Genomic DNA, 24,035 nt, shown 5'->3' on the forward strand with positions numbered 1-24,035 from the left:
TAATACTAATGCGTCACAAAGTTAGCAAAATGTAATGTAAATTAACAAATGGAAGACGAAGATTGGAGTTTATAGAGACCAAAGATGCCACACATATGATTTTGGTTACCCATAGTATGCAAAGTCTGAAACATTAACCCATTAGAGTTTACAAGAAAACAGGCCAAACCACATGAAAGGAAAATCATGAGATGGGAAAATTAGATACATGTTTATACATTTCTCAAGTGGTTATATATATATATATATATATATAGAATATATAGGATTAACAGGGTTTATTTCTCCTTCTCTGTAAGAATTAAGTGAGAGTCGCAACTCTCTGGAAATTCCTTTTGGGGTCGTAAAACTTATCAGTCTTAATGTGTCCTGTAACAGGACACCGGGTTCTGCCAGTGTTAGCTTCATTTGTGATGTTATTGTTGGGGGAAGTTTCATAGACTTTTGTTGGGAGAGTGAGTTTACTGGATTATTCATTAAATAGAATGAATAATTAGTGCGGGTCTGATTGGTCCAGACACTACACAAAGCAGTCCTTTTATTTTTCGAGATGTACCATTACTTAGCTAATGCACCATTTGGTACAAAAAAGAGGGAAGAAAGATGTCTGAAGCCATTCATTGACCAGTAACGCTTACGTTAATAGTATGCTTCATAAGAGCTATTTCATCAGATTTCTATTACAGAGGAAGATCAAATAGCAAGGTAAGGGAAAGGTCGACAATGCAGCATCTCATTCCCTATTCCTGGAACCAAGGTTACATACGTAACCGAGACTTTCTCTTTCAATATGGGAACGATATACCATAATGCCTTCTCCTACCTGAGAACTGGAAGGCCGAGAAAAGAATCCACTCAACCAGATAAAACCTGGGAGTCAGGAGTCATCCCCACCTCCAGACCATAAAACCTGATAAAGGTATGCAGAGAGGACCATCCTGCCGCAACACATGTATATATTCCAAAGAAGAGTCCCTGAAAAGAGCCTGAGAAGAAGCCATTCCTCTGGTGGAATGAGCACACGCTCCTCATAGGCCACAGAGAGCCTCGGTCACCCAATGAGACATTCTCTGTTTAGTGAGAGCAGCTCCTCTATTTGTACCACTCAAACACACAAACAGTTGGTCAGATCTACGCTACTGGGCTGAGCGGTTGACGTAGATCTTCAATGTCCTCACAGGGTAGAGCCTAAGAGATCGCACATCACTCCCACTCTCCGAGTCAGGAGGGGAAAAAGAAATGGGCGAAATGGGGTCACCGCGACCTTAGAAATATACCCTGGCCTAGGTCGCAGCAAGACTTTAACCAGCACCGGGGGAAAGTCCATATATGAAGGGCTGATTGAAAGAGCCTGCAAGTCCCCTAAGAGAGGATAGAAACATCAAAAGGACTGTCTTAAGGGTCAGAAGCTTTTCTGACACCCACTCCTATGGCTCAAATGGATGGCCTGCTAGACCTTCCAGTACAATTTGGAAGTCTTAAGGAATTCGTGCAGGGCGGAAATGACAGGAAAGGGGAATATCCATCAGCTCGCCCATTTAAACTCCAAACTTATCTACAGCGCATGTCACCACATCCAATATCCCGTTACAGGATGGAGAAGTGAGTCTCTTGTGTCCACTCAGAGCACCATACATATCGCCTACGAGCTCCTCAGAGTCCAAGGCCACTGTGGAGGATGCATCATCTGTTCCGCAGAAGAAATAGATTTGCGAGCTAGGGCTGCACGATTAACCTTTATCGCATCCATATTGAGGTTTTAACTCCTGCAATAACCTAACCTCAGGAGTCTGAGGTTTTTCCCCCGCCTCTGACATTTGAGTGACAAACCTATAAGCCAATCAAAATGGTCGAATCTCGCGTTCCTGGCTTGCTGGCCAATTAGAAATGGCAATGGAAACAAGGTTGTATGCAGTGCTCCGGCTTTGTCAGCAGCAAAGCAGCTAACACTAGTGTTGTCAAAAATACTGAAATATCTGAACGGTACCAATACTAATTTCCCGAAGTATCGATACTAGCCGAGCGGTCACTTTCACTTCTCTCCAAAGGCGCGTTGACAAACACCACACGTGACGCACTCGTCTCATTCGCTCTGGTTAAATAGCAAAAGTGAAGTGAATGGAAAGATGGCGAGGGCGGCGCCCCCGCGACCGGCTTTGGTTGATTGATAAAGAACACCGCGAGCGGGCATGTCGGAGAATAGCGCGGACAAGCGTAAAAACACACCGCGAGCGGGCATGTCGGAGTCGGAGAATAGCGCGGACACGCGCTTCACACCGCGAGCGGGTATGTCAGAGAATAGCGCAGACACGCGCTTCACACTGCGAGCGGGCTGCGGGCACCCAAAATATTGTTTGACAATCAATAATCCCTCACATCACTCATTTTTTAAAATTATTTTATAGGTGTAAACAGACTTAAGGAACAGGCTCCAGGGGTACCATTTAGCAACCATAGGCTACGCTCAGCATCAGGGTGTTTGTTGTTTGGCTAAACCTTTCCCCACTGCTAAAAAAATCCTAAAGGAAACACTAACTCTTCTCATTTTAACTTTTCTGAAACATTAACCAAGATGGCCTAGTATTTTTGTTGATACGAGTCTGTGTTGTCTCGTTTTTTCACCGTAATTCTATTATTTTATTACTTATTTTATTTTATTATATTATTACTCTTATTTTAAAATGTGTGCAATATAACAGTTTCATGTTCAGTAAATGGCAGTGGACTACAGAATTATTTTGTTTTTCTAATTGTAAATCTAAATCTAATAAGAATTCATTTTCTATTATTCAGTGTTAAAGAATTTAAAAACAAATGACCAAGTGTTTAAGTTAATTTCCATTATGTCTTCTTCTTTGGTATTTAGGTTCAGGTATTTAATAATCACGAAGCATCAAACAATCTCATTACCTCAATCACTATGTATGTAGTTTATTTAACCCTCTGTGTCGAAGTAACAACACATTTTATTCATAATTTTAGGTTTTAACTTTTATGCACTTAAAAGTATCGAACCCAAAAATCGAAAATCGCACCGCAATCGCAATATTTGTCAGAAAAACCGCAATTAGGTTTTTTCTCAAAATCTTGCAGCCCTATTGCGAGCCTCCAGAGCTGGAATCTGATTTGAATAAACCGCCAGATTCACGAAGCACTTGTTTGTTGAACGCATGTGGAAATTCCGTTCGCTCACTCTCCATACACTCAGGCTCATCGCAGTCACCCCAAGTGTCCAGCTCGCCACCGCAGAACTGGGACAGCGGGGGTTGAACGAACACCTTTCCTCAGAAAGGAAACAAGCCTAGAGCGCAACATATGCAAACACAGAGACAACAATCAGATAGGCCGCAATAAATGGCTTGATGGTATAAGGGCTTCAGACATTCGTCAAATCGAAGGTATTCCCATAGCGTCGGCTATGCAGCATAGAGTGAACCTATTTAAACATAACACAAGGGCAATAGGCCCTATGCACAGCTGCACTACTTCCTGAACTTATGCAGGCTCCTTTGTTTCCTGTCTGCCAGGATTGGCCAAACTGATTAATCCAGGTGTGTCTGATTATTGTTGTTGGTCAGACACACCTGGATTAATCAGTTTGGCCAATCCTGGCAGACAGGAAACAAAGGAGCCTGCTTAAAGTTCAGGAAGTAGTGCAGCTGTGCATAGGGCCTACAGGCCCCTAACTTTTGTTGAAATCTGAGAGCTTTCTGTTTCTCCATTGACGGCTACGCGACTACCACTTTGATGCATTAAAAAGTTCATAAAGAGATCGTAAAACGAATCCATATGAATTGAGTGGTTTAGTCCAAAATTTCAGAAGGGACACGATCGCTTTATATGATGAACAGATTGAATTTAGGCTTTTATTTACAAAATAGTACAATCCACTTTAATGTGCTGTACTTCTGCCCCTCACAGCCTCGTTTTCATTCTTGTCAAAATTGTTATATGGCGCTACCCTGGCTAAGGTCTTTTATAAATGATTCTCATTACAAGGTTGGAAAGATGGACATCATAAGCGACTCAAACTCACTGCACTTGCAGAAATAGACTTTATATGAAACCGGCTTTACTATGAACCGAGCTGCTCTAAAACACTGAAAATACACTGTTTTTCATGCTATAATAAATATTTTATTGCTATAAATTGATGTTGAAATGATTTCTGACATAAGCGAGAGATGTATGCTAATGTTTTTAAAATGGACAGATATATACAGCATTGTTTTGTTCATCTCTGCAGAAAGGGCTTTATATAGTTTTGAGTGTTCATTCCACCCTGTGTTCAGCCTGACGTCTGGCATGTGTCGACTGGACTATCGCAGACCAGAGAACAGGTGAGACCAAAGGCTGTGTGAAAAAATTTAACTGAAGATTGAATGGTATTACCATTTATCATTGTTTTTTGGATGCTTGTCATGGTTTTCTTTAAAGAACCTTAGAGCACCATGAAGAGAAAGCATAACATTTGACTAAATCTCTCACTCTTTTCTGTATCCGCAGGGCTTTTTATTTGGTGCTGTTCAAGCATGTAATATTTCTGGAGAAGAGAGGTTGTCCCCGCACAGCCCTAGAGTACTGCAAACTGATTCTGAGGTATCAGACCACATTAGAATAATATGGTTAACTTATCACATTCATAATACAAAATCCATTAGTCCTAACACAATACATCTGTTGCCAAGTAAAGTATAAATCTGTTTATTTTACAGATATACAGGTCCTTCTCAAAAATTTAGCATATTGTGATCAAGTTCATTATTTTCTGTAATGTACTGATAAACATTAGACTTTCATATATTTTAGATTCATTACACACAACTGAAGTAGTTCAAGCCTTTCATTGTTTTAATATTGATGATTTTGGCAAAAAAGTAAAGAAGAACCAAAAATCAAAAAAAATTGCATATTTCATCCGACTAATAAAAGAAAAGTGTTTTTCATACAAAAAAAGTCAACCTTCAAATAATTATGTTCAGTTATGCACTCAATACTTGGTCGGGAATCCTTTTGCAGAAATGACTGGTTCAATGTGGCGTGGCATAGAGGCAAACAGCCTGTGGCACTGCTGAGGTGTTATGGAGGCCCAGGATGCTTCGATAGCGGCCTTAAGCTCATCCAGAGTGTTGGGTCTTGCGTCTCAACTTTCTCTTCATAATATCCCACAGATTCTCTATGGGGTTCAGGTCAGGAGAGTTGGCTGGCCAATTGAGCACAGTAATACCATGGTCAGTAAACCATTTACCAGTGGTTTTGGCACTGTGAGCAGGTGCCAGGTCGTGCTGAAAAATTAAATCTTCATCTCCATAAAGCTTTTCAGCAGATGGAAGCATGAAGTGCTCCAAAACCTCCTGATAGCTAGCTGCATTGACCCTGCCCTTGATAAAACACAGTGGACCAACACCAGCAGCTGACATGGCACCCCAGACCATCACTGACTGTGGGTACTTGACACTGGACTTAAGGCATTTTGGCATTTCCTTCTCCCCAGTCTTCCTCCAGACTCTGGCACCTTGATTTCCGAATGACATGCAAAATTTGCTTTCATCCGGAAAAAAGTACTTTGGACCACTGAGCAACAGTCCAGTGCTGCTTCTCTGTAGCCCAGGTCAGGCGCTTCTGCCACTGTTTCTGGTTCAAAAGTGGCTTGACCTGGGGAATGCGGCAACTGTAGCCCATTTCCTGCACACGCCTGTGCATGGAGGCTCTGGATGTTTCTACTGTCTTCACTGTCTCCTCTCCACCAGTAAGCTGGTGTGTGGTGGGCGTTCTGGCGCAATATGGCTGCCGTCGCATCATCCAGGTGGATGCTGCACATTGGTGGTGGTTGAGGAGATTCCCCCCTTCTATGTAAAGCGCTTTGAGTGTCCAGAAAAGCGCTATATAAATGTAATGAATTATTATTATTATTATTACTCCAGACTCAGTCCACTGCTTCCGCAGGTCCCCCAAGGTCTGGAATCGGTCCTTCTCCACAATCTTCCTCAGGGTCCGGTCACCTCTTCTCGTTGTGCAGCATTTTTTGCCACACTTTTTTCCTTCCCACAGACTTCCCACTGAGGTGCCTTGATACAGCACTCTGGGAACAGCCTATTCGATCAGAAATTTCTTTCTGTGTCTTACCCTCTTGCTTGAGGGTGTCAATGATGGCCTTCTGGACTGCAGACAGGTCAGCAGTCTTACCCATGATTGCGGTTTTGAGTAATGAAACAGGCTGGGAGTTTTTAAAAGCCTCAGGAATCTTTTGCAGGTGTTTAGAGTTAATTAGTTGATTCAGATGATTAGGTTAATAACTCGTTTAGAGAACCTTTTCATGATATGCTAATTTTTTTAGATAGGAATTTTGGGTTTTCATGAGCTGTATGCCAAAATCATCAGTATTAAAACAATAAAAGACCTGAAATATTTCAGTTGGTGTGCAATGAATCTAAAATATATGAAAGTTTAATTTTTATCATTATATTATGGACAATAATGAACTTTATCACAATATGCAAATTTTTTGAGAAGGACCTGTATTTTTTATCATGTTCAAAGTTTTATTTTTTCAAATGTTTATATTCATTTTTCAAATGATTAATTTCTGATATAATAAATATTTTGTAAAGTAAATATACATTTACTTTCAGCAATTGTAATTAATGCATGTGTTTTTACCATCTTTAAATTGAATGGTGTGATGATATATTATATCATCCAATTGCTCGTCATTAGCCATAAAAAAAATCAATATTGTTGTAGAGTGTACTACTACTATTATTTATAATCTCATAATATTTCTTCATACACTCCTTATACTGAACCATGATACATGTGTACCATAGTAAATCCAAGATATTTTCAAGTTCCTTAGCATGTAAAGGCTAGTTCACACTGCCTCAATAAATATGTGTATTAAAATGACAGCTGTTTCCCAACATTTTAAAATTAAAACAGCCAACTAGAATGTCTGAAAAGGTGCTGAGACTGTGGTAATACCATCTGACACCATCGCTGTACCATGGTATCGCCACATTCAGCCAGCCAGATGTTTTTGTGTTAATGACAGATCTTTTTTATTTTTTATTTGTTAATTATGCTTTCAGTCTGGATCCAGATAATGACCCTCTCTGCATGCTGCTGCTCTTTGATTTCCTGTGCCTGCGCTGTCGCGAGTACACCACCCTCATCCGTCTCTATGAGGAATGGGAGGTAAAGTACTCAAGTCAAGTCGATACGTTTTTCATCAAGTCAGGGATGCAAACTAGTTTTGAATGCAGAATAGGTCATTTGTAGATTTGATGAGTTGAAAATATAGTTTGAGGGGTGGGGGTGCTTTTTACAGTACCAGTAATACTAACTTAATTCAGGACTTGCTCAAAGATGACTGCTTTTTTCGCTCCTTTGCGTACCGTATACACCCGAATATAAGACGAGCTTTGTGTCCTAAAAATAGGCTGAAAAATGGGGGGTCGTCTTATATTCGCGATATAGACAAAATCACGGGGGGAAAGGGAGAAAGCAGGGGGAAACAGTAGAGGGCGCCAACACGATAGGCTACGTAATTAGTGACAGTGTTATGAATTAAACAGTAAAGTGCCGCCATGGAGAAGTCAAGAGATCATCTTGAGAAAAAGTCTTCAAAAGTTGGTCAAATAAACCAACACGTTCGAAAAAGTTATGACACCAACTTTAAACTTATGGTCGTGAATGAGGCAGAATCATCTAATAATTGCAAAGCTGCCAAAACATTTGGAGTCACAGAATGCAACGTTCGGAGGTGGCGAGCACAAAAAGAATGACTAAAAAATACCAACAGCCAAAGGAAAGCTTTCCGTGGACCTCAAAGTGGCAAGTTTGCAGAACTTGATAGAATCTATTGAATATGTGATAGAAAAACGTCGGGATGTGATGCTAATCACAAGAGAAATCATTCGGCTGAGGGCTCTGGAGATAGCCAAGGAGCTGAACATACTGAACAAGGAGCTGAACAAAGCTAGCACTGGGTGGTGTACACGAATGATGCGGCGCAAAGGGCTGACACTGCATCGTGGAACAAGTCTGGCTCAGCGCTTGCCCTCAGACTTCGAGGAGAAGTTGCTGTCTTTTCAGTGATATGTGCTTAAACTGAGGAAAACTCACTCATACCCCCCGGATCAGATAGGGAATGCTGACCAAACACCAGTGTTTTTTTACATGCCAACATCTGTCACTGTTGCCAAGAAAGGGACAAATCAGTTATTGTGCGATCTACTGGAAATTAAAAAAAACTAATCACTGTAATGTTGGCGTGTCTCGCTGACGGGACCAAACTCCCCCCATATGTGATTTTGAAACGCAAGACTATGCCAAAGGAGACGATGCCAGCTGGCATTATTGTATGTGCCCAGGAAAAGAGAGCATCATTCATGGATTTAAGAAATTCTGCATATCAAATACCTTTGATGGGAGCGAGGGGGGGTCGTCTTATATTCAGGGTCGTCTTATATTCGGGTATATACAGTATTTGTGTGTGTGCTCTGGTTTCTAATTACAAAGGCTTCTGTTTACCACGTTTTTAAATGAATGATTGGAATGACTTGAAGAGGGCTGTACACATGAGGTCCCTCCACAATATATTAAATCTGGACCTGTTTTGTAATGAAAAGTGGGGGAAAAAATGGACAAATCAAGATGTGCCAAGTTGATAGACTCATATTTAGAAAGAATGACTGCCAAGTATTAGTTGAGGGGTGTGCACTCTTGTGTAACCAGGTTATTTTAAGTCTTTTTTATTCTTATTTTTTATCAGAAAAAGATCATTAATTAATGACAATAGTGACATTAATGATCTTGGATTAATTTTTACATCTCAAAAAGCTGCTTTTTAACAAGGGTGTGTAGAACTTTAAATCCACTGCACTTATTTGTACTTTTTAATCTCTGACCAGTTACTGAAATATCTTTGTCACACCACAAAAATTCATTTTTGGTGAATAGTTGTCCTCATAATAGTTGTTCCTAAATAATACATTCTTCCCACTATGGTAATTTTTACATTGACTTTCTCTGTACTTCTGCGGTTTCAGGTCCATCGAAATCTGTCCCAGCTGCCAAACTTTTCCTTTTCTGTTGCTCTTTCCTACTATCACCTGAGCCAACAGGAAGACATTTCACCTGTGGAGAACCAACAACTAAAGCAGAAATCCAATGTGCTCCTGCAAAATGCTCTAATCATGTTTCCTGGGGGTGAGTTTCAGATCATTTTGACATATTTCACACATTTATTTAAATTATATATATATTAGTCGTTAGATTGTGCTAGCTTTCAGAATAAAACATTGATCTCTAAACATCTCAATAATGACCAGCTTTTAATTAAACTAACACAAGACAAGAGACTAGTACAGTTGTTTTCAATATAATGTTTATATTTTATGGTCATATCTACTCCAAGGATTAGACAGCAAACAATGATGTGCATCCAAAACACAGATCAGGTCTCTTCTTCTACTGCTTTACATACTTCCTGTTACGTTTTATTGAGTAGTGCCATACACATTTTCACCACTAGATGCCACTCAAACTTCATAAACAAATCAAACTGAACACTTTACTGTACACTGACAGATATTATTCAGTTTTTTTCAGTTTTTACTTCTCATTCGTTACTATGGTATTCGCAAACAGTGATCAACTGTTGTACAACTTAAAAAAAAAAAAAATCAATGATGTTAAGGTTGTAATGTGATTGGTTATCAAGGCACACGAGATCCTAGTTGGCCGTTGCGCATTCTCCTATAGTAGATCCACAGACTAAAATAAGACCATGGGTGCTTCTCAAATGGAAGGCTGCATCCTAGTGAGGCTTTGTCCTTCCTAATCCAGTTTTTAAGTAGGTTGTGGGCTAGAGTCCACCTCAGCGTTAAACGTCATGGCACGGAAACACAACTAAAACTTAATTTTGGGCAAATACTTTCTATTAAAAATCCTTATATTAACTTACTTTTTATTAATGCAATACAGTGAATGGAAACTGTCTGTGGTATCCTAGTGCCTTACCTTATTGGCAGTTTAGTGTTAAGTGATTCATTTACACCAAAGCAAAAGATAACATGTATGCTTTCATCTCCGAAAACATTGTTTTGTCTTAGATAAAAAAAAACTCTGACAAGCCCAGGGGCCTGTTTCAGAAAGGAGGTTAAGTGAAAACTCTGAGTATGTTAACCCTGAAATGAGGGAAACTCTGGGTTTTCCGTTTCAGAATGGGAGGTATATCAAACCCGAGAAAGCAGAGTAAGTCAAGCCCGTTTCTGAAAGAGGGGTAACTTATACTCAGAGTCAGTTACCATGGCAACTTACTCTGTGAACCTAACCTGGTCGGGAGCAGGTTTTCTTCGGTAAACCCAGAGTTTCTTGCGGTCTCCTCCCCTTTTTTAAAGAGGAAGCGGTGTTTAAACAGGGTCCCCGCGGATCCTTAAAAAGTATTAAAAGGTCTTAAATTCGATATTTAAAATTTAAGGCCTTAAAAAGTCTTAAATTCTTATTTTTACTTATGAAAAGTCTTATTTTTACCTATGAAAGGTCTTAAATTTTAGATGACACTTTGACGACGTATCTAAATGCTTTCCAAATGAAAACTATCTAATTAGCGTACGTATTATTTTTATTCTATCTTTGTGGATTTGCTTGTTCACGTGACAATTCGCGTCATTTACGGCAGCGTGCGTATTAGCCTGCGTCTGTCTCCTGCACGCGAGAGGAGAGGATAAGAGAACGAGTAAATGTCAGTTCAATAGTAAGTTCATTCTTTGTGTTTAGGATTGTCTATGAACTATGATGATATTGTAATCATTGTTTAAACTACGTACGAGGCACCGCGAGTGCGAGCTGACATCGCGTTTGTCTCTCATGCTTGCTTTTACTGCGTGATGTGTCAGTGCAGTTATAGATATGTCCCCAAATAAGTTTTTGTCTTATATTTCTATCATATTAGGTTGTTATATTAGAATATCACGAGCAAGAGTGCCGTTTTCCTGTGCACAATTGCAAATGTGCTATTTATTTTATACAACAGTTAAATTAACAATAAAGTTAACATTGTGTGTTACTTTTTATATTGTCAATATTGTTTGTTTCCCCCTTTATTTCGCCGACGAGAATTTCATAATGAAACTAGTCCAACAGACAGCGATTCTTTTTTTAAAACTGAAATCCGCGTTTTGAACGAATCATTTGATTCAATGAATGAATCGGCCGTTTGAACAAATCGGTTGAATAAAACTCCAACAACTCGCTTATTAAGACTTACTGCCACCTACTGGCGGGTTTAGTTGCATATTTAAAGTACTCTTTAATTAAAATGTTAAAATTATGAATAATTTCATATTTAAATATTGAATAGCTTTATTTATGCAATTGCAAATTAAGTGTAAATATAGTAATGCCAGTCCGGATGCCGTTTCTGTGTCACCTCTGCACTGCAAGGATGGATTTTAATTTAATTATTTAATTTGACAGTGGTACGGTCTTATTCTAATAGAATTTAATTTGAATGTTAGAATTTGACATAAAAGGTGATGCATACCTCTAAATACGTTTAGAAATAATTTCCATATTTAGAAAATATCGAGATATATTTTTGTTAATATTGCACACCCCTAATGTACGGTATTAATTTTGATTTCTTCAGGTCTTAAAAAGGTCTTAAAAAGCCTTAAATTTTACTTTAAAAAATGTGCAGATACCCTGTTAAACACTTCATTCATTCTTTCTGTACATTTATTTATTGCTGTTTTTTCCGCTGTTTTAAAAAAGAAATTAATAAGATGTAGTATATATAACTCCTTAACTGGCAACTGAAAATACAGTACATTAGAGTTACATCATGTAGTTCTAAACAAATTCTACAGAATTAAACTGTGGCATTTACTGAAAATCACTTGGGGGATAAGAATGTCCGTTTATACTTAGATATAAACTTCGATTCTATAGGCTACGCCACATACAAATGTGAATGTGTAGATTGTCTGATGTGTAGACACATAATATTAACATTACCCTGTAGGCCTCTATGTGGCGCAGAAACTGTTTCTTCATACCCATCATCCTGTGAAGATGAGCATTTGTACACTTTATAACACTATTTGTCATAATTTCTGGTGTATTAAGTAGGCAACTTACAACTGTCTGGGGTTCTGTTGGGACAGGAGGCTCCAAAAGACAGATATTATTCTCTAGATTAGTCCCAATATCAGAATCTATTGGGACCAACGAAAAACCCAACCCAAAGTAAAATAAATGGAAATATCAAAAATACCCTATATAAAAAATAACACATAGACCTCTTACATTTTATGAAGGCCCTTGGATCTCCGGGAGTGACTGGCTCTGGTGAAGGAACTCCAAAAATGCTGCTGCACTGCTAGACACTGGATGCTATTTAGTTATGTAATATGTTAAATGTTTGTAAAGTCAGATAGCCTACACCCATGATATGCTCAAGCCTTACCTGATTGAATTATGTTTTTATATTTATTTATTTTTCAGCTGCTGCCACATTCTTTTAATGCCTGCAGGATTGCACAGCCTACATGCAAATTAAAATTAGGTTGAATAACTGTTCTTCCAGTTTCACCTGATATTATAACAGTTACTCTAAAATAGTTATTAATTACTAACTACAAATTACATCTTCAACAGTGTAATTAGATTAATGTAATAATTACTATCTTTAGAAAGTATTGGTCTACTTATTATTAATTACTAAGTGCCATATCAACCTCAACCACTTGAACAATACAATGAGGAGAGACAAGAAACTGCACTTTTAATGCTTTCAAAATGAACAATATACAATTGCATGAATTATTCTTGAATTGACCAAAGTGTGTAGAGGGAGAAGGTTACATTAAAAATATACCTTTTAAAAATGTATGTTAAATCCACTATTGTTTTACACAGAATTGTTCTATAGTCTATGCAGTAGCCTATTTAATGTAATTACATCATATTTTATTTTAAATTACAGAAGAATTAAGAGTAATCCCTTTAATTAAATTACAATATTTAGATTACTTGGTAATTAATTACACCCAACACTGTATAACAGTAATTCCTCTTTGTGTCTGGCACTGTTGCCATGGTGACTCATAATATCTGCGCTCCATTGATAATGGCTTTTTATAGTTGTGGTGCACACGCTCAACTCAGAGTCAGTCAACTTAGAGTTGATTGAACTAACTAATTTCAGCTGATCTGAAACCGAAAACTCAGAGTTTCCCATCTCAGGGTAAGTCAACTCAGAGTTCAAGTTTTAACTCAGAGTTGGTTGAACCTCCTTATTGAAACAGGCCCCAGTTCTGACTCATTTTGCATCAGTTATTTTTTTAATTGTAATGTGTGCAAAGGATTGTGGATGGTAGCGCTTTTAACAATATAGATTGTTCCAAAGCAGCTTTACAGTGATAGTAGGATTTTAGCTTACAGCAGCTCTAGAATAAAGTTATTGTCCAGCTAAAGTTAGGTTTGATTGATTCACTTCCTCGCAACGATCATTAGTTATTAATTTAGGGGCCACTAAACACGACACCGTTCTAACAGTTCTAAAAAAACTCTTACACAAACCATGAAATAGGTTCCAAGGTACAAGCCAAAAATACAAAATATACAGAATTTTTTATCGCTTCCGCATAGCCACGGAATTATCCTGACAACGTTTTATCTGTACAGAGGTAAAGGGAAGGGAGCGAGGCCTTCACATGGTAGAGACTAGTTGACACTTCAGGACTGTGTTGTCGTCGTGTCCAGGCGCAGGCCCTTCATCAGATCCGGATATGGCCTGGATGAGTATCATCAGTATAACAGTAAAGCTCTGGTTTACTGTCTTGCTCAGAAGCACAGGTATCTGTCTCCTCCCTTGATATATTTATAACACAAGAACCATTAGGGTTATAATAACACTATAAATGCCACAGCCATTAACAACAAGAACACATACTGTAGTAGAAAGAAAAAATGCAATGGAAGTACAATACCATAGTACTGAGACAGCTCTCAGAGTCACAAATTATTTGCTCTTATCATCCGATCGTGGTTGCATCTCTCTATTATTGTTACTCGATCTTAGTGCTGCATTTGAGACTATCGACCCCAACATTTGTTTGAATAGACTCAAAAATTATGTTGGCATTAGTGGAATTGCATTAGCATGGTTTAAATCATATTTATCTGACCGTTATCAGTTTGTAGCAGTAAATTAAGAGATGTCATATCAATCACAAGTTCTGTATGTAGTACCACAATGCTCAGTACTAGGACCGTTGCTGTACCTGCTACTCTTGGGTAATATAATTTGGAAGCATGGCATTAGTTTTCACTGTTATGCTGATGATACTCAGCTCTATAGTTCTTCACACCCTGACGAAACTTACCAATTCACAAAATTAACGGAATGCATAGCTGATAAAAAACTGGATGACTAGTAATAACCTATAGAATACTGTCTAACACTTGATGAATGTTCTATCAAGTCTTCGTCGTCGGTTAGAAACCTGGGTGTGCTCTTTGATACCAATCTTTCATTTGAAAGTCACGTTTGTAGTATCTGTAAAACTACAAAAATACAAAAAAATCTTAAAAATACAGTGGGGAGAACAAGTATTTTGATATTTGAATATCAAAATCGACTGCTGGCGGTAGATCCTTTTCCTATTTAGCACCTAAACTTTGAAACAGTCTTCCTCAGTTTAAATCTAGACTAAAAACACATCTTTTTGACCTAGCATACACATACATAACACTATCAATTTTTATAATTCAATGTTAGCCTGCATAATTAGGTCAGCCATAACCAGGAGCACTTCCCATATATCCTGATGTACTCGTTATGTCATAAGAAGAATGGCATCTACGCTAATATTAGTATCTATGTTTATCCTGAGGTTTACCGCAGTTGCTGGAGTCTTCGGGGTCGAGTCATTTGTTCATCACGTGACAACCCCATAGGCTGAAGCTATGCAGTCGTTACCGGAATTGAACCGAACCCGAAGAGTCGAGAGATGAACTAATCTTTTCTGTTTCCAGTACAGGACCTATAGGATGTTGACATGCGCGGTCAGGACAAAATGAATGAATCACTCTCTGAGACAACTCGGTAGTCCCGAGTCATATTAAAGATTCGTACAAAATGAACGAATCGTTTATGACCGACCCACCACCAGGCCGGAGCGCATTAAGGGTTTTCTGTTAGAATGGTGTTGTGTTAGCGGCCCCTTGGTTAAGAACTAATGATCTTTGCAACGGAAGTGAATCAATCAAAACTAAATTTACCTGGACAATAACTTTATTCTAGAGCTGCTGTAAAGCCAAAACAATCTGTTACTTTAATTTCCTATTATCACTGTAAAGCTGCTTTGATACAATCTATATTGTTAAAAGTGCTATATAAATGAAAGTGACGACTTGACATTTTAACTTTTCTTTACCTCTATGGTTGTCACAAAGTATGTGTATATTGCTTTTATATGTAATTTTATCATTCTATTGCTCAATACTTTCAATGTTTTGCTTGCCTTTCTGAACTGCCATGTTTGCATAGTTGTCTGCACCTTTTAAAGTTTGACTTCACTGTCTTCAGTATACAGTACACTAACAAATTAATTTTAGCTTTCCTCAAAGCTACAAGTAATATTTTTTATTTTTATTATGTGTACATACTATCCTACATATCCAGGGTTGAGTTGTAATGCAATATAAGTTATCTATCTATAAATAATAATTTATCTTTTAAGTCATTCAAAAAGTCTTAAAATACAGATTTGACTTATAAACGCTTAACTGAATTAAATAAATAATAAACTATCAGAGTGCTGAATCAACATTGAATGATTTATTGAACTTATTGATTTATAGTGATGGATACTTTTCTTTTTTTTCAGGCTGGAAAAACTTGACAGTAATATGTTATGGGTAGCTTTGAGAACTTTTCATCTCAACTTTTTCAGCGTATTTTTAATCGGCATAGTTATTTAATATAATCCCGAGTTCTTTGATAACCGAGTGAGGTGTTTCACTATGGGGAATTGCTTTGGGTGTCTGCCTTTTAACAGACAGGTCGACCTGTGAACAGATAATGAAACACCTCTCTCTATTATCCTCTCTCCCTCTACTAAAGGACAATTCCGGCGAAAAATGAACCTATGGATAATTAACACATGGTTACCGAGTCGATCGTTCTCGGGATGTGTTTTCATGATAATCAAATGTAAAGAGTTTTATCTCTAAAAACTGATTAGCTTACAACGGTAGTATATGGGGCATCGAATATAAGTAAAAAGAAATCGCTAGTTAATACCACTAACAAGGCTCAAAATAGCCTCACACTAAAAAGGTAGCATAATGAGGGTCCCTACATGCAAACCGAAGCATTGAGAACTATGTAAGTGTACAGACAGTTTAATAAGAAGATACTTTATAAAGACAGTACACGTCGTGAATACAGGCAGGAGCCATCTTTGGAAAACAGTCTCGACCAGTCGACCCACGAACGGCGTGCTACGTGAGCTGAACTGTGACTTAAACCTATCGACCAGCTCACTTAGCACGGCGTTCGTGGCGCGACTGGTCGAGACTGTTTTCCAAAGATGGCTCCTGCCTGTATTCGCGACGTGTACCGGTACTCTCATTATGCTACTGTGTTAGTCTGAGGCTATTTTGAGCCTTGTTAGTGGTATTAACTAGCAATTTCTTTTTACTTATATTCGATTTCCCATATACTAGCGTTATAAGTTAATCAGCTTTTAGAGATTAAACTCTTTACATTCGATTATCATGAAAACACATCCCAGAGAACGATCGACTCGGTAACCATGTGTTAAAGCTAGGGTAGGTAATTCTGTTCAGAATTTTTTTTTTTATACTGGGTGAAATGGTCCTTCCATTCTGATAGTAATCAATACATTATGTGTTCAGAAAAAGGAATGAAAAAAATCTGACCTTTTGTAGCAGCTGTAGGACAGTAAAAACTACCAATCACTGCCATTCGGTGCGAATGTAAAGAACCAATCAGATGCCTTCATGTCTCATGCCCAAGCACCACTGCGTGCACAGCAGTGATGTGCGGGTCAATGTATAAACAACCCGCCCCCGACCGACGTTTTCAACTAACCCGTCCGCAACTCGGACCGCAAAAAAAAAAGAAAGAAAATATTGTACCCGACCCGCTTCCTGACCCGTGTTTTTTAAAGTAGCTAGGCCTATAGTAAATGCTCATCGCGTCATGGGCCATAGACGGAGGAACTAGGGGTGCGCATTTTTCAGAATGCTGTATGATATAGCCTAGTGTTTTGTAATAAAGGCTTGATTTATTCATTTATTTCGTTTCATTTTCTTAACAATTAAGATGCTGCATGTGTTTATCCAGTCTAATCGACGTGTGCGTCTCTCCCCTGACTTTCCCAACAAAAATCCCGCCCCCTCTCAGCAAATACATAAAACTGACATTACTGAGCTATATGCGTTTAAAAGTAGCCTATTAAAATGGCACAATGGCATTGCTCAGTTCAACGCGTTGGGAAATCGGGCATTTTGTCCCGCGTCAGCTTTTATTCAAAAGTTAATAACGCGCTCAACATTCAAAAGGTAAAGGATTTCCCACTTTCATCTGCAGACTGCTCGTGCGTCATCCTCGCGCATTCAGCCAATAAAGTGTAGACCTATGTATTTCATAGAACATTGTGTCTAGTACTGTATAAATTACAAAGGTAAACGACCCGACCGACCGCGACCCGAATATCATTAAAAATATTTTTGGATGACTCGTAACCGCGGGTAACCGCAGGCACCCGCTCATTTTGGATCAACCCGCGCATCACTGGTAGGTACATGCAGCTGACTCCAAATGTGGATGCGCGTTCATGTTTGTGGGGGGCGTAGCTTTGGACGGAGCACTGACAGGAGGGGGCGGAGCTTAGAAGAGGTGCCACTTTCAAATCTGGCTAGCTCTCCAACATTACCTACCCTAGCTTTAATTACCCCTAGGTTCATTTTTCGCCGGAATTTTCCTTTAAGAATCTGGGAATATGTTAAGTAACCCTATTTTAGGCCCCTATTATTTTCATTTAGAGGTTCATAATTTTGTTTAAGGGGTCTACTAGAATACATTTACTTGATTTAAGGTTCAGAAAACTAATTTGTTATAATTTACACTGGCTACGTTTACATGCAACCAAATAATCCATTAGTTATCGGATTGATGGCTCAAACGCCCCTCATTTGAGCTCGATCCGAATTAAATTTCGTTCGGATTGAAAGGGGTTCCTTTTCTAATCCGATTGAGAGAACATGTAAACACTTGATCGGATTGAAAACCGAAACTGAAAGGACTGCACATTGATTATTAAACGTCAAGCACAAACTATGCAAAAGCGACAGCCCTTCAGGCACAATTAGTGTCAGAATTCAATCACTCGTTTTCATCCACTCCTTCAAGTGGGCTATATTAGTGGAATATGTTGGGAATAGTGAATGAAGGTATAAGGGGCGGTTTCGAACACCCCCCCCCCCCCCCCCCCAATTTCCTTGTGTGTGCCAGTTAATCACTAAGTTCACCTGTTGTTCATTTAGTTCCCTCATTCACCTGTGTTCACCTGTCCATTCTACTTTGTGTGTACTGTGGTTGGTGGTTTTCAGTTCTGTTTATTAAATACATACTGCTGTGATTATTTCTGATCTTCATTGCAACTCAAGTGGAATACAGCCCCTTCAGTGCACTGTGCCCGGATGCATAAAGCACATTAAGTTTTTCCCTTAAGTATGAGACTCAAGGCGTGATTTTCCCCTCAGCTAAAGGCGGGCGTACACGGTGCGAGTTCGGACACTCGGGAGGTCGTGAGATATTGCACACGTTACGAGTCAGTTAAACTGATAATTGCGTCAAAGCAGCTGGTACACAGCACGACTGTCCTCCTTTACAAATTTTATTCAGAGCCGGCGGCAATCACGTGAGCTTTCGAGCTAAACACAGAGACCGGAGCTTTCAATGTTGCAGGCAATAGCTTCAGATAGAAAAATGACAGAAATGTGTGTGCAAATGATTTGTTGAAAAGCAGATAACAGTAGCCATTCCGTTCAACATAACTTACGCTGGTGAAAATCGGGCCGACTCCCCGAATTTTTTAAACATGTTTAAAAATGATCGGGAGGTCGGGAGGTGCTTGTAACGTGCTCGGCTCGTAACTCCTCTCACACGCTGTTAGCCGCGACCATGCGAGCATCACCGATTTCCACTTGATTTCTCTCAAGTGAAAAAATCATCTGCGAGCTCGTAAAAACAGCAAAAATCGCACCGTGTACGCCCGCCTTAAGGGAATGATTTAAGGGTGTTGCATATAATCCCTTAAACGGTTCTCTTTAAGTGGAACCAGTGGAAACGGAAACCATTAAGTGTTTCACGACAACGACCCAGGTTTTGCCGTTATAAAATTTGATTGCTGCCATGGACACGTTATTTGTTAATACAGATAGCGGTAAGTTTCAATGACAACATAACATGGATAAGAAAAACTAAAGAAAACCAAATTTGAAAGAGAAGGACCAGACGAGAAACTCAAATTGATAGTTTATTAAAAATTTAAAATGTTGTCATCATACTCACATGTCGGTCTAAACCTATAAGACTTTCATTCATCTTTAGAAACAAATATAGATATTTTTAATATTCGATCATCATTTCTGTCCATTTATTGAAAGATATAAAAGTAATCCATATGATTCAGGCTGTTTCAGAAGCTCAAACTTGTCCGCAAGCACCAATGAGGTTTGTTCTTCCGCGTGACGCTCGCACGTACGTTTCATCTTCTGTTAACCATATAAGTCATGCTTTTTGTGTGATTTTATGTGAAAAACCGTCAAAATTAAAATGAGTTTATCATATAAAGCGGCTGATCGCGTCTCGTTAGAAGACTTGGCTTGAACCTGCTCACTTACACTTACGGTTGAAGTTTTCTAAACCTTATGTTAGACAGGGGCTTTATGCAACACTTTTTATAAAGTGTTGCATAACGGTTTATAAGGGATTAATTGGGAGGAAAATAGATACTTAAGGGAAATTCTTAGGGTGTATGACGTTTAACCTAAAGAAAACGTCAAGTAAGACTTAATGGTTATTTTTTACGTTTAAGGAAATCCTAAGGGCATTCTTAAGGGAAAATAACACTTAAGGTGCTTTATGCAACCGGGCACAGCTTCTAACATGCAGGATTGTCAGATGCCACAGTTTGTGGCATTGTCCCTTAGGCTTGTTGGCTGCGTATCTCAGTGTGTTTTAAGGTTGTGTGTGTCAATTTGTTTTGCAGCACTGATGCCCCTTTTGGACTTATGCACAGTTCAGCCTGATGCTGCAGTGTCTTCTCATGCATTCTTTGGACCTTCAATCCAAACTGGGTAATGCATTCTATCTCTTGCGCACTCTTTATTCATGCGTTTTAAGTAGTCAGATCCAAAGATATCTTATTGACACAGAGCCATAGCAGCATGTATGAATGTGATGATGCAGTTGTATTTACTTTCGCTGCACCCTTTAGGCAGCCTCCTGCACTCTCAGAGTTAGTGTCCCTGTATGTGGGCCGCTGTCACAGCCTGTGGAAAGAGGCCGGACCGATGCTCTGGTTGGAGGAGAATGTCAGACAAGTGCTAAAGAGGGTCGACACACACGACCCTTATGTGGAGGACTGCCAAAACAAGTAAGAAACCAATGAACACAGTTGTTTTTGGGCCTTTTTTTAAGTTTGTGGATTTGCTGATGCTTAATTTCATGCTGACCAGGAGAAATATCATCATGAATGTCTGTCTATCTCTGTCTCCATTGACATCTGACATCATCGCTTTAATAATTGTACTCTGAATAATAATAATAATAATGATTATTATTACTATAAAAGTGTAGTGAGATTATAACATAAAGAGACTACAAGTCAGATATGCAGGCATTACTAAAAGATCAAGACTCAAATGGGTAGCCGACTCTTCTGTTGCACAAGCTAAAAGTATGCTGAAGCTATGTGACATTGGAATGTCATGTATGGCAGACAGGTTCTCAAACATTCACATTTCCAACAATGAGGGTAGGCAGAGACCAAGGAGAGGAGAGCAATGATCTAAGAAGAAGTACAGTACCTGGGGAAGGAAAGGTCTAGAGCTGTGGAGTAGTGATCGACCGATATGGATTTTTTAGTGGCGATTTTTTTTTTTTTTTTTCATCAGCCTTAGCCGATGACCGATACTGCTGCCGATTTTCTTGAGCCGATATTTGGAGCCGATACTGCTTTTGCTCCCTCAATTTACATCATAAAAATGACACAATGATCATGATAACAAATATTCATTCTCAATTTTTAAAAACATTATTGAACTAAAAAAAAATATATTTAATAAATAGTAAAAACAGGTGAGGTATAACAAGTAAAAAAAACTTCAGTGCTGAAAATAGCATTTAATTAAAGCATAATTAAAAATAAGCAATAGCTACATTTGTTACTGTATTATTTATTAATCTTTGTTAGTCTTAGTTAATAAAAATACAGCTGTTCATTTGTTCATGATATTCACAGTGCATTAGGCTAATAATGTTAACAAATACAACTTTTGATTTCAGTAAGGCTTCAATAAATGGTGAAATTAACATTAACAAAGATTAATAAATGCTGTATAAGTGCAGTTTATTAATAGTTAATGTTAACTAATGTAGTTAACTAGAGTTTAATAAATTGAACTTTATTGTAAAGTGTTACCGATTTGTTATACAGCGATTCAGACGTCTGGTGAGTTCAAGTCATCATAATTTATATAGCGCTTTTAACAATGTAGATTGTTTCAAAGCTGCTTTACAGAGATAAACGTATAATTTAAGGTAACAGATTATTTTGGCTTTATAGCGGTTCTTGAATAATGTTATTTTCCAGCTAAAGTTAGTTTTGATAACTCAGAGTTCAGTGTTGCATAGATCAGTTGTTTTAACCGTTCATCAAATGGAATCGGTTCAAATTAGTCATTAGTGCGCGAATCGGAGGAGTCATTAGCGGACGTGTACGCGTTGTGTGATTATCCCGGCAGTTTAGGACATCGCACAAGATTTGTGTCAACACAGAAAACACTTTATCACTGGATAGGGTTTTGGGTTATTGAAAGTGTGGTTTGTGTCAGCTGAATGTGCGGAACGCTTTTCAGAGAAGATAAGGCAAATTTTTTTTTTTTGCACAATTCACACCCAGCGGTAATTCAGGAAAAAAATCTCCCAATGCTCCACTTGAAACTTCGGTCTTCCGACCTTTTACCATCATTTCAATTCTCAATTGATTTTGATTAATATGCGCGAGGGAGGGAGAGCAAGACAGTTTGAAGACGGTGAGAGCGCGCGCGCACTGCCGGAGGACGGGCTCTCTCTCTCTCTGCTCGTTCTTTCAGTAACATGCGAACTGTCAGTCATCTACATCACTCACCGATCAAATAAGGCGTTGGCATGATAAATATTTTGCGGCGACCGCAATAAAAACACAATATGTGGCTGCCGGTGTTGATTCTGTGGCGCACTGCCACTAATTAGTCTATGTGTGGGAAACACTGGAGAGACTCACACACCACATGCGTCCAAACCTCAGCCAGGTGATCGCTGAATAAAACTCCCACAAATACCACGGAACAACGTCGGCATTACTTAATCCTATTACCAGTGTTCGTAACAGCTACCGTATGCATTCGAATAGCCTACAACTTAGCTATTTGCCACTCCCTAAAAACAATGGCAAGCAGTTTTATAGAGGCATTCGGCATTCACGTTTTCCATTTGGACCCACAAACTTGCTTAGCTATAGTTGCAAGCACATAGAGCAACGCGTTTCCACTTTCAAAGTGTGTGGCAGTATTTCAGTTAAAGGGATAGTTCACTTTAAAATTAAAATTCTGTCATCCTTTACTCACCCTCAAGTTGTTTCAAACCTGTATTAATTTACTTCTTCTGCTGAACACAAAGAAAGATATTTTGAAGAATGTCAGTAACCAAACAGTAGTCTGTACCCATTGACTTCCATAGTAGGAAAAAAAAAATACTATGGAAGTCAATGGGTACAGACTACTGTTTGGTTACTGACATTCTTCAAAATATCTTTCTTTGTGTTCAGCAGAAGAAATAAATTAATACAGGTTTAGAAACAACTTGAGGGTGAGTAAATGATGACAGAATTTTAATTTTAAAGTGAACTATCCCTTTAAGTCAAACAGTTAAAAGATGCTTTGAAAGTTTAAAACTTATCGTTGTCTTGAAGAGCAGATTCCAGCACTCTGCTAGTGGGGGAGGGGCAGTGCAGCATCTCCAGCAACACAGAGCTGCCTGTGGACGCCTGTCTGTAAATAACGGTGGGAAAAAACTATCGGCGAACGCAGCAGCCGTATCGGCCGATGCAGAGACAGTAAAAACCATTGGGAAATGCCCAATCATGGGAAATGAATGTAGACCTGGGGGAAGGCTGCGGTTCTCCCAGGTTGTCCAGACAATGCTAAGGCCATTTCTGGTTCGGTGGTCTGAGAAGGTGAAGATCTTCCTGATCAAACTTATGGTCTCATGGGGAAGGAGGATGGGGCCAATCCTTTGAAAGAAAGAGTACCAAATACCCAGAGTTTTTTGCAACGATGTTGGGAAAAAGGTTTTCTGTTCCCAGTTGAGTTCGGTTGTAGAGGATTCCCTACCCAGTCAGTATGGAGAATGTTTATAGCCCTTTGAATGATAGGAAAATAGAAGAGAACAGTTTGAAGTATGGGAAGTGGCAGCAGAAAGAGCCTCTTGCCGGCTAAGGAACAGGAAAAAGGGGCCAAAATGGAAGCCAGGAGGAGGAGATGAGCAGTGATTTCGCCACCTCTGCCGACCCACTAATGGGCGGATGTTATGGTTCAGGATTGAAACACCCAATGAACGTTGTATACCATCTGACAACATCAACCCCTCCTGGCCAAGGCTACATTCACAGAAAGTGAATGTAGGAGAAGCATCTTTTAGATGTTTTATTTCCATAATTCATATGACA

The 24,035-nt window shown here is 38.9% G+C and overlaps 1 protein-coding gene across 1 annotated transcript in view; it reads left to right on the forward strand.

The window, feature by feature from the left end:
• tcf25 (TCF25 ribosome quality control complex subunit) overlaps nucleotides 1-24,035 on the forward strand; it is a 132,587-nt gene that overhangs the window by 76,976 nt on the left and 31,576 nt on the right. Inside the window, exons 9-14 of the mRNA XM_079620022.1 lie at nucleotides 4,247-4,340; nucleotides 4,507-4,599; nucleotides 7,089-7,194; nucleotides 9,051-9,210; nucleotides 20,316-20,403; nucleotides 20,544-20,702. Of these exons, the coding sequence (XP_079476148.1) occupies nucleotides 4,247-4,340; nucleotides 4,507-4,599; nucleotides 7,089-7,194; nucleotides 9,051-9,210; nucleotides 20,316-20,403; nucleotides 20,544-20,702 (700 nt within the window). The remainder of the gene's footprint in view (nucleotides 1-4,246; nucleotides 4,341-4,506; nucleotides 4,600-7,088; nucleotides 7,195-9,050; nucleotides 9,211-20,315; nucleotides 20,404-20,543; nucleotides 20,703-24,035) is intronic.

This window comes from Phoxinus phoxinus, assembly GCF_949152265.1.
Source record: "Phoxinus phoxinus genome assembly, chromosome: 8".
Lineage (NCBI taxonomy): Eukaryota > Metazoa > Chordata > Actinopteri > Cypriniformes > Leuciscidae > Phoxinus > Phoxinus phoxinus.